Source organism: Scyliorhinus torazame, chromosome 9 (assembly GCF_047496885.1).
Source record: "Scyliorhinus torazame isolate Kashiwa2021f chromosome 9, sScyTor2.1, whole genome shotgun sequence".
NCBI classification, from domain to species: Eukaryota; Metazoa; Chordata; class Chondrichthyes; order Carcharhiniformes; family Scyliorhinidae; genus Scyliorhinus; species Scyliorhinus torazame.
Window position 1 is genome coordinate 101,820,577 of NC_092715.1, and position 16,952 is coordinate 101,837,528.

General features: G+C 44.1%; 1 protein-coding gene across 1 annotated transcript in view; it reads right to left on the reverse strand.

Annotated features, from left to right (window-relative positions):
• Positions 1 to 16,952, reverse strand: part of erap1b (endoplasmic reticulum aminopeptidase 1b) — a 135,835-nt gene that overhangs the window by 19,157 nt on the left and 99,726 nt on the right. The window contains exons 16-17 of the mRNA XM_072516342.1: positions 6,361 to 6,522; positions 577 to 717 (exon numbers count right to left, since the gene is read on the reverse strand). Coding sequence (XP_072372443.1) covers positions 577 to 717; positions 6,361 to 6,522 — 303 coding nt within the window. The remainder of the gene's footprint in view (positions 1 to 576; positions 718 to 6,360; positions 6,523 to 16,952) is intronic.

The window sequence follows — 16,952 nt, forward strand, 5'->3', positions numbered from 1 at the left end:
GAACAAAAGATGCTCCTCAGACTCGCATTCCCCATCAAATTGAATGAAATTTTAGCAGCAGGAGAATGAAATAAGCCACCTTAACATACTGTTTTCACATATCAGTATAAAACACATAAAACATTCAACTTATTAACACTGAATATTTTATAATTGCTGAAAAAAAGTTGCCAAAATTGTTGCCGAAGATTTTGGACTTACACTCATTGGAACAAATGCCAAATTTTAAACCATTATAACAAGTTATCAAAACAGGAGAAAAGTGTGACGAGGGCAAGATCAGAGCATTGGAAACATGTCTCTCTTTCTGGCAATATTGTGATAAAATATTATATTGAATATTAACTGAAAAAAGGGCAATTTTCTACTATTGTATTGTTATTGTTGGAACTTTCGATCACAGGAAGTAGTTGAAGCGAACAGTAGAGTTGCATTTATGAGGAAGCTAGATAAACGCCCAAATAAGAAGGGAAAAGAGGGTTACATTGGTACTGTTAGATGATGAACGATGGGAGGAGACTCGGCATAATCGCCGACATGGACTGATTGGGTTGAAACTTGTGTAATAATACTTACTTTTCTATTAGCTTGTCCCAGTTCTTCATCAAAAATTCCCAAGCAAGATGATATCCTGTTGGATTTTTGCTTACTGATATAACAATAGAAGGCAGATCTTGTGTTTTGACAATGTCACCTTTCAAACCTTGATCCATTAGCCTGGTTAGAAGAGAAGAGAAGGAATTATCAGAGATCCCAACAGAGCTGTATGAAGTGATTGACACCAAAAAAGGCTGAATACTCCAGTAAGAATCACCTAAATTGACCAACAAAATGGAGGTTACTTTGGAAAAGAGTATGTAATGTGTTTTCGATACAAATGTTGTCAATATTCATTCTCAGTTTAGTTCTAAATGTTTTGTGTAGTCATTGTATTAAAAGACCACTCAAAACATTGTACATTTAGACTTTGTGTTTAGTGTAAAACAGGCGTTCTCAAAACAGCAGCCACTTTATATCTCTTTGGATTCCAGTAGAAATAAAAATTGGGAGAGATATGGGCCGGGATTCTCCATTACCAGTCTGCCCCACTACTGCTGCTAGCGAGGACAGAAAATTTGGCGTGCCATTCGCTGGATGCGGGATTCTCTACTCCCACCTATCGCCAATGGGATTTCCCATTGAAGCCAGTCCATGCCAGCGGAACCAGAGAATCCTGCCACCTGCGAATGGCCAGAAAATTCTGGCCATGAAATAAGCTGCCAATTCACTATTATGTGTTTTAAACAATTGCACAAAGTTAAAATCCAACCCTAAAATCCCTAAATAAAATAGACACGATCCTTTGTAAAATGGGTATGCCTGACATAAAGACATAAAGGTTACAGAAGTTGAGATCATATGGTTATACCCCAGATACAAGAGTTTAATTTGTACAAGTCTACTGGAGATCAGGGATGACCATATTTAAACCACCTGGTCCAAATCCAAAAGAAACAAGTAGCAGCTATAGAGACATCAGACTATTATCTTTTAGGATATACCCAATTTCAGCTGTACTAATGTACTGAGCTGTCAATATTTTGTTGACTCAAAAATATCCAAAGAAATTTTAAATGAGAGAAAATAAAAATAATTACATACTAAAGCACTGTCCAGCTGTGTTGGATCATACAAATTGTAGATTGAATGATATGCAAAGAAGGTTGAGAGGAAACATGAGCACAATATTCAAGTCAGAAAACTGGTGCAATTTTTGTCCAGATTCTTAATTGCATCTAGAGCCAAATCTCTACCCCACAATCTTCCAGCTTTTTCACAGTTTGTCTATCGAGTGTTTCTAGTGTTATTAATCCATCAGCTGCCTAAGGATTTTAATCCTAAATTAATCTCATGAATTTACATCCATCACAATCAGTGATCTCAAATGTAAATCAATTAACCCTGTGTTTCTGTGACATGCCTAAACTGACTTTTTCACCTCTTATTTATTGATTAATCCAACCTAATAATTATTTGTATCCTCATGTTTTATGTGTTAACTATCATTCTAAAGTTAACAATGGTAGGTGATGACTTGTTAACCAAGTTCTTTACTGATAATGAAGGGTTAATTCATTCAGTAGTTTGTCCTCATGGTACACTAGTGTATATTTTACGATAATCGGATCTGTCTGGTGTATGTAGTTAAGTAATCACATTTTAGATATTGTTAAACTCTAGACATAATTTCTTGACACGAGGTTAAGGTGAAATGTTTCAAGGATTCATCTGGTACTCTTGGGGAATATGCTTGCTGGGTACTGATTCCAATGTTCTTACATAGCCCAGTCCTAAAGAATTGGCATGTTTTCCTGGCAAATTCATCAGAAGTTTTTATCTTATTTATTTCATTTAATTTGCCAATTTATGGATCATATTCCTAATCATCTGCAATGCTGACAAAATACATTCAATTTCTAATCACCTTCTCTTCCCTACATCTTTAATTGTTGTCTTACTAAGTGTATCATGTTCCTTAACTGTTGAACCTCTCAATTTTAGTTCATTTGTTAAGTTGTTTATGTTCTTTGCTATGAGTCAATTAGAATAGGTGTTGGGCGGAATCATGGGATCCAATCCATACAGTGCAGAAGGAGGCCATTCAGCCCATCGAGTCTTCATCGACCCTCTGAAGGAGCACACCACCCAGTCCCCCGTCCCAGCACTATCCCCATACCCCACCTAACCTTTTTTTGGACACTAAGGGGCAATTTAGCTTGGCCAACCCACATAACCTGCACATCTTTGGACTGTGGGAGGAAACCGGAGCACCCGGAGGAAACCCACGCAGACACGGGAGAAAGTACAAACTCCACACAGTCACCCAAGGTTGGAATGGAACTCGGGTGCCTCACGCTGTGAGGTAGCAGTGCTAACCACTGTGCCACTCCCAAGGCTAAGTGTGATTTTTGGCACGAAAACCTGGTAGTTCCATCGGCGCAGTCGAAACCAGAGTTGTTAGACACGTGAAAAAAATGTTTTTAAGGGAATAATGCCATGCCCGGGGCGTAATGCGCATGATTCACCCGCCCCAGGCTCATCTGAAGTTCAATCAAGGGGTACTGCATTTAAATGGCCCCAGGGCACTTGCTCAAAGTCTAGTCCAGAGGATGGCATCTAGAAAGTCAGCTACAAAGTTCATGGAGGATGCCGACATGGATGTTGGATGTTATGGAGTAGGGGAGGACAACCATTTACCTGCAGGTGGGCAGGAGACGCTGGGAATGTCCAGTCCATCTGACTTATCCTTTCCGAGAGTAAGGCACCTATGGCCCAGCAGACAGAACAGGGCGGTACCACAACATGAAATGAAATGAAAATCGCTTATTGTCACGAGTAGGCTTCAATGAAGTTACTGTGAAAAGCCCCTAGTCGCCACATTCCAGCGCCTGTTCGGGGAGGCTGGTACGGGAATTGAACCGTGCTGCTGACCTGCCTTGGTCTGCTTTCAAAGCCAGCGATTTAGCCCAGTGTGCTAAACCAGCCCATCTGTGCCACCCGCAAGTAGGCCTGGGCCTTCCAGGTCCCTGCCATCCAGAGGACACCTGCCAAGGTCATCTCAGGCAGCAGGGTGTGGCAGACAGCAGGTCACCTCAGCCTCAGATGTGGAACCTCGGGAGACACCTAGACATAGCGGTGGGGTTAGAAGGGTTAGGAAATTGTAGCCACACAGCTTGGGCGCAGGTGATGTTAGGCACTTCGGAATGTAGAGCACAGATCTTTGTATATATTTGATCTCACAATGTCTTAAAACTCACTCTGGTTAACCATTTTTAGTCCACCTGATATCCATTAATTGGTGACAGCAATGGCACATCTAAAGTTCGGGACACAGTCAGACTTACAACGCCGCCTCCATCCCCTCATTGTGACAATGACATCTCAGTGCATGTCTTTCCCTCGTATTGACAGGACTCTGTAGTGATACATCGAACCCCCCTGAGACAGCATCAGGAGAGCTGACTGAGCCTTACCATCATCACTCTCAAATGACCCAATCCACAGGGAGTCTGCGAGCTGCCATCAGCCAGACAGGAGTCAGACATTTGCACTGGGCTGGATTCTCCAAAAATGGGGCTATGTCCCCACGCCGGCGTAAAAACACTGGCGTTTCACTCCCCAGCTTGCTGCAAAAAATAAAGAGCAATTCACTTACCTGCAGGGGGCTAGCAGGGACCCGTCGTGAAGCTCACAATTTTGGCTGCGGATATGGGCCCTCGCACTGCCGGTTCCGCGTCCGCGCAATGCGCAGGGTGGCGGCCTCTAGCGACCGCGCCGAGCGCCATGGTGGACTCGGACCGCGGACCATCACAAAGAACCAAAGTCCCCCTCGATAAGTCCCACGCCTCTTCATCAGAACAGCCCGATCACTACCCCAGCCGCCCATAAGGCACCCCCCGGTGTTGGATCCCTCCGCCCCCCACCAGGGCGGCCACAGACTGAATCCCGCCGCACGAGAGTCCCGACCGGTCATACGTGGTTAGAACCACGCCGTCGGGAAATCGGCCAGTCGGGAGCGGAGTATCGCTGGGAGGGCCTCTGGCAATGGCCCCCCAACCGCGCGGTGTTATTCTCGGCGAGCGATTCTCCGGGACCCGGAGAATCGCCAGAGCGGCGCCGGGCGCGATTCGGTCATGGACGTCGATTCTCCACCCCTGCGCCAAATGCAATTTTGGCGCAGGGCTGTGGAGAATCCAGCCCACTATTTTTGCAGAGCATTACAGCCCTTTCCTCACTGCAGGTCTTCATCATCCTCTTGCATTGAATGGGCAGCTAGCATTTGGGGACTCCCAATCACCAGCTCCCTGAGTTGTTAGCCCTCATGAGAACCCCACCCCCATCCCCCAGCAGAGAGGGGCCATGTCCTGAAGGGTCACTTGATTGTTCTCCCTAATCCTGGACCTCCTGGAACTGGGTTGTGATGAGGGAGTCCCTAGCCCTCCTGCCCGTGTGCCTGGGTCCAGTGAAGGCTCTTTCAGGAGAGACATGGGTTTCCTGGTCAGATAGTGAGATGTGTATTAGGAAGAGGGTGCGGGGGATCCAATGGTACTGCTAATGCAGGAGCTGGGAGGCCTGGGGGATGGAGAACACCTTGGCCCTTGTTTCTGAGGCAGTATGTCTGCTAGCCGTCTTACCGAAAGCTGAAGTTCAGCCTTGGGTGTACCACTGTGGGGAGCTCCAAGGACCAAACAGTGTCACAAGCATAAATCTCAGTTTACTAACTGGGCATAATTGCTTCCACCCTCAGTGCTAGGTTGTGCTAATAGGCACCCTGGTAACTTAAACAGCAGCCATCAGGGAGCTCATTGCTGTCATCCCTCCACAATCAATGGACAGTAAATCCTTAGCTGCAACCAGCACTCCCCCACAAGTAGGAGGCTAAAAAAAGCATTGTTATGAGTGCACCCATCCCCCAGCCCAGCTGGCCAGGCTGTATGACACAGAACAAGATTCCTCCCCGAACTCACAGCCCTCCATCTCACAGCTCCCCTCCTCCCTCAGACCTCCTGGACACCCCTGACCTCACAAACCCCTGTCTCCATTACAAACCCCCGCAAATGGGCTTACAGACCCCCAACAGCTACCCTTTTCTTGGTGTGTATGTGTGTCTCCACCCTGTGTTGTCAGGTGCCCTGTCTCCATTTGGACTCCTGGGTTGTTAATGGTGACATGTGCGATCATATCCAACCTCCCTCTCAGAGGTCATGGTGCCAGATTTCCGGTTTTCAAGAGGCTGGGTGGGAAGATACAAAGAGTGCGGACAATGTGCGTGACACCCGCTAATAAGATGGTAATGCATGCAAATCAGGCTCCCACCCTTCCTGGGCGTGAACCTGATTGCATCGTCGGAGAGGGGGCTGGAAAGATCGCAAACCGAAATCTCGCCGTCGAGAATCGCGATTTCGGCATCTCACGAGATTTAACAGCCATTACCGGAATTGTGTCCGTGGCTAATGTGGTCACTAAATCACAGCCTTGACCTTTGAATAGTTAATTTGGAAGAGAGAACAGTTAAAACACTTGACAGTACTGAGAAAAACAAAACTAGAGACAACTGGATTGACAGGAAGATTATTGGAGCAGGAATAATAATAAAACAAGTGACAAACAGAAGCATACCAGTGTACAGAAGATGATAGTCCATTATCCTGTTAATTACCATATAACAAGTCTGCAATAACAACATTTGCCTGGAGAATTTATGATTTTCACTAAACCCTGCTACTACAGAGGAGGCGTATTGTACATAACTAACACAAGTTAAGTTGCCTTCATTTAAGGAAATAACTATTTGAATTTGAAATACCCAACATAATTTACCATTGAAGTTTCTCTGTATTTTTGCTGATTGTTAAGGCAACGCTTATCTTGCTCTTCTCAGAATTGAAGAGCGAGTTTCTGTATTTCTCAAATAGAAAGTCCCATCCTTCTGTACTCTGGGCTCCGACCGCAAAGATTGCCATTGTAACATCAGAAGGCAAGCTGTCATACAAAGAGAAAGAAGAATGTTTACAACCTTAAATTCCACTGTAAATCAATCAGAAACAGAAAATGTTGCACTCCGGTCAGACAATATCAATGGAAAGAACAGACAGGTCAATAGATACGTTTTCACCTTTACCACCTCTGCCCCAGGTGGCAGAAAGGTTCTATAACAGTGAGCAATCCAGTCTGATTTCCATTCCATTTATTAATGTAGCAGAGATTGTCAGCAGATGTTGTAGATATTGGTGGCTGGGATTGGAAAAGGGGGAGAAATAGAGTGATAGAGCAAAGATAGCAGAAAATAAGTTCAGTGGGCCAAGAGTCACCTGGTCTACCAGGACAGTTGTGCAGTGAATCCAGGGAGAAGTGGGCTATGTGTGTTGCTGAATCATGATTTACACGGTCATGGTGGTGGACAGGATAGGGAGAAAGAGGTGTCAAGAGGAGATGATGGCTGTAATTGATCAGGAAATTGCAGCTTGACGTTCTGCAGTGTGGTCTTGGTCCAGGAGAGATTTCACCACAACGGGATAATGATCTTTAATGCTATATTGCAATAGTGCTCCTGTTTTGATAATGGTGCCAGGGTTGGATTGATAAAGCACAGAGTGCTGCATGTTCAGTGAAGTTAGAGTAGAGCAAACAATTTGTGGTGTTATGGGCCAGGGTTTAGAGAACCCCAAAGTGTATCATGGAGTTCACCTGACCCACAACTTTTAATAGATTGTGGCATGGGGAGCACACGGCCCACTCTACAGGTGTGGTACAGCAGAAATGGAAAAGTACTTTTTAAAAAACAAAACAATGTTTATTCTATGAACTCAAGTTAACCTTTTTAAAACATAGTGAACATCTTAGCAACCATTAATTCAAATACAACCTCCAAAGACTACAACACTAAGTAATCCTTTAAGCTTTCCTTTTAACATCCATAAGACTTAAAAAACAAAACTTTTAACGGAAGCACATCAGGTTAAAGTCACTACTGAGAGCAGTTATTAGTTTTAAACCACCAGGATCGACTTACATTCTTTAGATTACAGAGAGAGGTTCGAATACACCTTCTGGCTGTGACTGCAGCTATCCAGCTCTGAAACCAAAACTATAACCGAAACCTGCAGCAAACAGCCTAAAATGAAAGTAAAAAGCTGACAGACAGCCCAGCTCCACCCACTCTCTGACATCACTGCAGTAATAAACAACCATTTCTTAAAGGTATTCTCACTACAGATATTTATATACATACCCATTTATAAACACCCATTTCTTAAAGGTACTCTCACACGACACCTCCCTCCAAGAAAAAAAAATAAACCATCAACTTCAAGATGGTTTCATTTTTCACGTATTCACCACCCTTTAAGAAATGCACACAGTGAGCGCAATTCTCCCATCGGGAGATTAAGTCCCGACGCCGGAGTGAAAACCGGAGTGTTTCACTCCGGCGTCGGAGGCCATTCCCAGCCCCTTATTCTCCCGCCCCCGGGGGGCCAGGAGCGGAGCCACGTCATTTACACGCGCTGGGCCTTGGCGCCGCGTGAAAGTGGCGCCGCGTAAATGACACAACCGGCGCCGCGTAAATGACATCACCCACGCATGCGCGGTTGCCGTCCTCCCGCGGCCGCCCCGCAAGAAGATGGCGGATTGATCTTGCAGGGCAGCGGAGGAAAGGAGGTCCTCCTTCAGAGAGGCCAGCCCGCCGATCGGTGGGCCCCCCCAGCGTTCCCGCGCTGTTCCCGCCGGCAGCGACCAGGTGTGGATGGCGCCAGCGGGAACCTGTCGTGTTGGGCAGGCCCCTCGGCCCATCCGGGCCGGAGAATCGCCACTCGCCCATTACCAACGGCAAGCGGCGATTCTCCCAGTGGCCAGCCGTGATTCGCGCCGCGCCGGTTTGAGGGGGGGGGAGAATCGCATGCAGGCGTCAGGACGGCATGTCGGGACTCACGCGGCGCCCGGGCGATTCTCCCACCCGGCGTGGGGGGGCAGAATTCCGCCCAGTAAATATACTTTATCGTTTCAAAAAACACACGCAAACTGGTATAATAATATAGTCCATTTTGTTTTTCTTCCTCCAATTGAAATCCTTCTGGATTGACAGTCTCTTTGAACAAGAAGGTCTCTGCACGATCCGTCCATTTCTCTACGACTCGGCATTTCTCTTTAAAGTCAGATACTTTAGTTCAATCTGAGTCCCTTGCAATTCTCCAACACAGGAGCATTGATTATCACAGCTTCCAGGCAGTCAAATGCCTGTTGAAAGTCCGCTGTCCATTGAAATGTTCGACGTTTCTTCAGCAAGTCCATCAGTGGAGCAATCACGTTACAAAACATTTGCACAAATGTTCGATCAAATCCACTCATGCCACGAAATCGCCTTACTTCCCTTTGTCTCGAGGGTATTGAAAACTCCTCAATAACTGTTGTCTTCACATCCCGTGTGACCATATGACCCGGTCCGATTGTATGGCCAAGAAAAGTGACCTGGGCTTTTCCAAATTCACTTTTGGCTAGGTTTATAACCAAACGCGCCTCCTGAAGTCAATCAAATAACTCCATCAGATGTTTTAAATGTTCTTTCCATGTATGGCTGAAAATTACCAGATCGTCGATGTATAACACACAATTGGGTAATCCTGAAACAACTTTGTTAGTTAACCGTTGAAATGTGACTGGGGCGATTTTCATGCCAAATGGTATAACTTTGAATTGGTATATACCATCTGGAGTCACAAATGCTGAAATCTCCTTCACCCTTTCGGATAAAGGTACCTGCCAGTAACCTTTAAGTAAATCCAGTTTGGAAATAAAAGCTGATTGTCCCACTTTCTCAATGCAATCCTCCAAACGTGGGATAGGATAAGAGTCCGTTCTTGTAACTGCATTAACCTTTCTTTGGTCCACACACAACTGTTGGGTGCCGTCTGGTTTAGGTACCATCACTATGGGTGAGCTCCATTGGCTGCAAACCACTTCAATTCTGCCATTTTTAAGCATACTCTCAATCTCTTTGTTAACCTGTGCCAATTTTAAAGGGTTAAGTCTGTATGGATGTTGTTTGATTGGAACAGCATTTCCCACATCAAAATCATCTGTAGCCATTTTAGTACTTCCCAGTTTATCTCTACAAACTTGCCCACGTGATACCAATAACTCTTTCAGGGCAGTCCATTTTTCCTCTGGAAGGTAACTCAACAATTTATCCCAATTTTTAAGAACATACTCGTTTTCCAATTTAATTTGAGATATGTAAAATTGACAGTCATCTAGATTTGGTTCGTCACTTTGAGTTAGAATTATTAAAACCTCCTTTTTCTCTCCTTCCCTTTCAAAGTACCTTTTAAACATATTCACATGACACACTCGGTGAGTTTTCCATATATCCGGCGTTTTTACCACATAATTCACCTCACTTAAATTCCTTTCAATCTGATACGGTCCACAAAACCCTGCTTTTAAAAGTTCACCTACCACTGTTAACAACACTAAAACTTTATCTCCACTGGTAAAACTATGAACTTTCGATTTCTTGTCCACTACCCGTTTCATCACATTTTGTGCAAGTTTTAAACATTGTCTAGCCAATTCACCTGTTCTATTTACTCGTTCCCTAAAATCTGACACGTAATCCAATAATGGAATTGCCGATTTCTCACTCACCAATCTTTCCTGAATCAATTTAAGTAGTCCTCTTACCTCATGACCAAAAATTTATTCAAAAGGACTGAATTTGGTTGACTCATTAGGTGTATCCCTAATTGCAAACAGTACTAATGGAATTCCTTTATCCCAATCCTCTGGATAATCGTGACAATAAGCCCTCAACATTGTCTTTAATGTCTGGTGCCACCTTTCTAACGCTCCCTGCGATTCTGGATGGTATGCAATTGATTTAAATTGTTTTATTCCTAAGCTATCCATAACTTTGTTGAATAACCTTGAGGTAAAATTTGATTCTTGATCCGATTGTATTTCTGTGGGTTGTCCATATCGAGTAAAGAATTTAAGTAACTCCTCCACAATCTTTTTAGCTGCAATATTACGTACTGGAATGGCCTCTGGAAACCTAGTAGACACATCCATTCTCGTCAAAAGATATTGATTCCCACTTTTCATTTTAGGAAGCGGTCCTACGCAATCAATTAGGACTCTTGTGAAAGAATCCTCAAATGCTGGAATGGGTATTAAGGGCGCTGGTTTTATCACTGCTTGAGGTTTCCCTATCACTAGACATGTGTGACATGATTGACAAAATCTAACTACATCTTTATGTAGTCCAGGCCAATAAAAATGTTTCTGGATTTTAGCTTGAGTTTTCCTTATTCCCAAATGACCTCCCATTGGTACCTCATGTGTAACTCGCAACACCTCCTTTCTATACCCTACCGGCAATACTACTTGATGAACTTCTGCCCACTTTTCATCCGCCTGCTTATGTACAGGTCTCCATTTTCTCATCAAGACATAATTTTTACGGTAATAACACCCTGGTATACTCTCAGATTCCTCTTCCGTATATGCTTTCTGATATATCCGTTTTATTTCTACATCTTTCTGTTGTAACTCCGCCAATTTTCCTGAACTAAAAATATCCGCCTCATCCTCCACCTGTTCTTGTTCTTTTTCAACCATCTGATCAAAAATTGTTTCTGATAATTGCACTTCAACGTCATCTTCACTCTTTGATTTCTCCTCTTGTCTTAACTTGTGACTTTACGACCTTGTTACTACACAATCCGGAAAAATCCCAGGATATTTGTCCTTCAACACTTCAATTGTCTGATTTTCCACTGGCTTATCAACCACAGTAGGCATCACTCCCACCTGCGATCCAGCTATACCATTACCCAAGATAAACTGTATTCCTGGACAAGATAGTTTCTCTATTACTCCTACTACCACTTCACCACTCTTCACCGGACTTTCGAACCTTGCCTTATATAATGGAACACTACTCCTCTCACTCTGAATTCCACATATTACCACCTTTTCTGGCAAAATTCTTCCCAGACGACATAACTCCTCATCTCTTACCATTAAAGACTGACTAGCTCCCGTACCTCTTAAAATTGTGACTTCTTTACCTGCTCCTCCTGATACACATGAGTAAACTTTACCCGCACAAGTAAATTCTTTAAAGAGATCTGGCACCTTCTTATCAATCACCTCTTGATCAGGCTGTACAATCTTTTGTACCTCCTCCACTTCATTTGGGCTTTCCTTTATCACTTTAACAAACCCCACTGTCTTATCCTGTTTACCACATCAGCCTTCCCAGTGCTTTTCTTCAACCACCGACACTGTGACTTTACATGGCTTAGTTTATTACAGTCAAAACATTTCAAATGTTTCATTTCTTTTCCACACTCCTGGGTTTCTTTTTTAATCTGAGGTACACTCTCCTTATTATGTCCCATCAGGCCACCTTTATCTCTACCACTTGAATATTTCTCATGTCCCCAGTTTCCATCCCTCACAGGCTGAAACTGATGTTGGAAACCTGTTTATGTTTATGAACTAATGCATAATCATCTGCCATTTCTGCTGCTAATCTCGCAGTTTTAACTCTCTGCTCTTCCACATGAGTTCTCACTACATCAGGAATTGAACTTTTAAACTCCTCCAAAAGTATAATTTCTCTGAGAGCTTCATACGTTTGATTTATTTTCAAAGCCCTTATCCACCTATCAAAATTACTCTGATCCTTTCAAACTCCATGTATGTTTGACCAAATTCTTTCCTTAAATTTCTAAACCTTTGTCTGTAAGCTTCAGGCACTCGTTCATATGCACCTAAGATGGATTTTTTCACCTCCTCATACGTCCCAGATACCTCCTCCGGTCGTGATGCAAACACTTCACTAGCCCTACCTATCAGCTTTGTTTTACTTATGTAAGGCTGAGGAAACAAGGTTCAGACAGGGCATTGGAGGGATACAAGATAGCCAGGAGGGAACTGAAGAAAGGGATTAGGAGAGCTAAGCGAGGGCATGAACAATCTTTGGCGGGTAGGATCAAGGAAAACCCCAAGGCCTTTTACACATATGTGAGAAATATGAGAATGACTAGAGCGAGGGTAGGTCCGATCAAGGACAGTAGCGAGAGATTGTGTATTGAGTCTGAAGAAATAGGAGAGGTCTTGAACGAGTACTTTTCTTCTGTATTTACAAATGAGAGGGGCGACATTGTTGGAGAGGACAGTGTGAAACAGACTGGTAAGCTCGAGGAAATACTTGTTAGGAAGGAAGATGTGTTGGGCATTTTGAAAAACTTGAGGATAGACAAGTCCCCCGGGCCTGACGGGATATATCCAAGGATTCTATGGGAAGCAAGAGATGAAATTGCAGAGCCGTTGGCAATGATCTTTTCATCCTCACTGTCAACAGGGGTGGTACCAGGGGATTGGAGAGTGGCGAATGTCGTGCCCCTGTTCAAAAAAGGGACTAGGGATAACCCTGGGAATTACAGGCCAGTTAGTCTTACTTCGGTGGTAGGCAAAGTAATGGAAAGGGTACTGAAGGTTAGGATTTCTGAGCATCTGGAAAGACACTGCTTGATTAGGGATAGTCAGCACGGATTTGTGAGGGGTAGGTCTTGCCTTACAAATCTTATTGAATTCTTTGAGGAGGTGACCAAGCATGTGGATGAAGGTAAAGCAGTGGATGTAGTGTACATGGATTTTAGTAAGGCATTTGATAAGGTTCCCCATGGTAGGCTTCTGCAGAAAGTAAGGAGGCATGGGATAGTGGGAACTTTGGCCAGTTGGATAACGAACTGGCTAACCGATAGAAGTCAGAGAGTGGTGGTGGATAGCAAATATTCAGCCTGGATCCCAGTTACCAGTGGCGTACCGCAGGGATCAGTTCTGGGTCCTCTGCTGTTTGTGATTTTCATTAATGACTTGGATGAGGGAGTTGAAGGGTGGGTCAGTAAATTTGCAGACGATACGAAGATTGGTGGAGTTGTGGATAGTAAGGAGGGCTGTTGTCGGCTGCAAAGAGACATAGATAGGATGCAGAGCTGGGCTGAGAAGTGGCAGATGGAGTTTAACCCTGAAAAGTGTGAGGTTGTCCATTTTGGAAGGACAAATATGAATGCGGAATACAGGGTTAACGGTAGAGTTCTTGGCAATGTGGAGGAGCAGAGAGATCTTGAGATCTTGGGGTCTACGTTAATACATCTTTGAAAGTTGCCACTCAAGTGGATAGAGCTGTGAAGAAGGCCTATGGTGTGCTCACGTTCATTAACGGGGATTGAATTTAAGAGCCGTGAGGTGATGATGCAGCTGTACAAAACTTTGGTAAGGCCACATTTGGAGTACTGTGTACAGTTCTGGTCACCTCATTTTAGGAAGGATGTGGAAGCTTTGGAAAAGGTGCAAAGAAGATTTACCAGGATGTTACCTGGAATGGAGAGTAGGTCTTACGAGGAAAGGTTGATGGTGCTAGGCCTTTTCTCATTAGAACGGAGAAGGATGAGGGGCGACTTGATAGAGGTTCATAAGATGATCAGGGGAATAGATAGAGTAGACAGTCAGGGACTTTTTCCCCGGGTGGACCAAACCATTACAAGGGGACATAAATTTAAGGTGAAAGGTAGAAGATATAGGAGGGATATCAGAGGTAGGTTGTTTACCCAGAGAGTAGTGGGGGCATGGAATGCACTGCCTGTGGAAGTAGTTGAGTCGGAAACATTAGGGACCTTCAAGCAGCTATTGGATAGGTACATGGATTACGGTAAAATTATATAGTGTAGATTTATTTGTTCTTAAGGGCAGCACGGTAGCATTGTGGATAGCACAATTGCTTCACAGCTCCAGGGTCCCAGGTTCGATTCCGGCTTGGGTCACTGTCTGTGCGGAGTCTGCACGTCCTCCCAGTGTCTGCGTGGGTTTCCTCCGGGTGCTCCGGTTTCCTCCCACAGTCCAAAGATGTGCAGGGTAGGTGGATTGGCCATGATAAATTGCCCTTAGTGTCCAAAATTGCCCTTGGTGTTGGGTGGAGGTGTTGAGTTTGGGTGGGGTGCTCTTTCCAAGAGCCGGTGCAGACTTAGGGGGCCGAATGGCCTCCTTCTGCACTGTAAATTCAATGCTAATCTATGATTAATCTAGGACAAAGGTTCGGCACAACATCGTGGGCCGAAGGGCCTGTTCTGTGCTGTATTTTCTATGTTTGTACCCACATGTCCTGTGGCCATTTCATTTGTTTCGCTACCTTCTCAAATAAAACGAAAAAGGCTTCTACCTCCTTCTCGTCAAACCTTGGCAATGCTTAGGCATATTAAAATAGATTCCCACCAAGCCTTCGACTATGACGCTCTTTCTCACTATCCTCATCACTATTATCCAGCTGTATGTTTCCCTTTACGTCTGCCAATTTTAACTGACTTTCATGTTTCATGATGTGGAGATGCCGGCGTTGGACTCAGGGCATTCAGCCTCTGATCTCCGGGTAAGCGTTCTCCAAGGCGGCCTTCAGGACCCGCGACAACGCAGAATCGCCGAGCAGAAACTTATAGCCAAGTTCCGCACACATGAGTGCGGCCTCAACCGGGACCTGGGATTCATGTCACATTACATTCATCCCCCACCATCTGGCCTGCGAAATCCTACCAACTGTCCTGGCTTGATACAATTCACACCTCTTTAACCTGGGGTTACCCCATCTCTGGATCTGTAAAGATTTAATCACCTGCTAATGCTCGCATTCCTAGCATTGTTTGGCATCTTTGAATTTGTCTATATATGTGTTTCTGGAACAGACCTCTTCATTCACCTGAGGAAGGAGCAGCGCTCCGAAAGCTAGTGACATTGAAACAAACCTGTTGGACTTTAACCTGGTGTTGTAAGACTTCGTACTGTGTTCATGTTTCATGGTCATTTTCTGAAGTTCAAACTCTCTCCCGTTATCTTTTTCCCTGATCTGTATCTCCATTTCTCTTTCTTTTTGTTCTGCTTGGGCTATTCTTTCTTTTTTCCTTTCTTATCTCTCTTTTTCCTCTCTCTCTCTTTCTTTTTCCTCTCTCTCCCTTTCGTATTCAAGCTGCATTAATTCTTTCTCATGTTCCATTTGTTTAATTTGTAACTGAATTTTTTGCCATTTCCAGTGCATCAAACTGTATCTCAGGCAACTTTACATGCCTAGCCACCGCCATAATTACCTCATCTTCTCGTATTTTGTCAGGTAATGTTAACTGCAATGTTTTTTGCCAAATCTAACAGTCTATTTTTAGTCTCTGTCCGTAAGGTACTGCGTGTGACCATCTCCACCCCCAAAACCTTCAGAGCCTCTGAAAGAGCCATTGTCCACAACACACTCCCTACTTAAACTAGAATACCACACCTGAAAATCAACCACAATATGCTCACCCCTCACTGTCTTTAAGTTCACTAAGCCAATCCAAGAGATAGGCTTTTATCCCCCTCGAGCCCCCAATTTGTTATGGGCCAGGGTTTAGAGAACCCCAAAGCGTATCATGGAGTTCACCTGACCCACAGCTTTTAATAGATTGTGGTATGGGGAGCACACTGCCCAGTTGACAGGTGTGGTACAGCAGAAATGGAAAAGTATTTTTTTTAAAACAAAACAATGTTTATTCAAGAACCCAAGTTAACCTTTTAAAACATACAGTGAACATCTTAGCAACCACTAATTCAAATACAACCCCCAAAGACTACGACACTAAGTAATCCTTTAAGCTTTCCTTTTAACATCCATGAGACTTAAAAAACAAAACTTTTAACAGAAGCACATCAGGTTAAAGTCACTCCTGAGAGCAGTTATTAATTTTAAATCACCAGGATCGATTTACCTTCTTTAGATTACAGAGGGAGACTCTAATACACCTTCTGGCTGTGACTGCAGCTATCCAGCTCTGAAAATGAAACTAAAACACACCCTGCAGCAAACAGCCTAAAACGAAAGTAAAAAGCTGCCAGACAGCCCAGCTCGACCCACTCTCTGACATCACTGCAGTAATAAACACCCATTTCTTAAAGGTACTCTCACATGACAGACAGTGGTATGAGATCAAAATATATTTGGGTTCCAGATGGAAGGGTCCCTATGGAATGGGAAAGCCACCTGATTAAAAAGCTAGATATAGAGGCCAAAATCTTCTGGCCGTTCCGACCGGCGGGATTCCCTGGTCCTGCCGTGGGCTTCCCAGTGGTGAAGGGTCTGAGCAACATGAAAAGCCATTGACAGTGGGGTGACTGGAAGACCCCACGAGCAGGCAGACTCGAAGGTGGTGGAAGTGGAACTCAACATAAAGTCAAGCTCAGTATTAGTGCGGATGAAGACATTGAGAAATAAAGCAGATACATTTGGAATCTGATAAATTTGTTACATTAAGGTAATTTAAATTACCCTTTCAGAAATACTGTTCATGATTCCCAGGCTGCTGTTCATGGAACGCTATTTTTAAATGCAC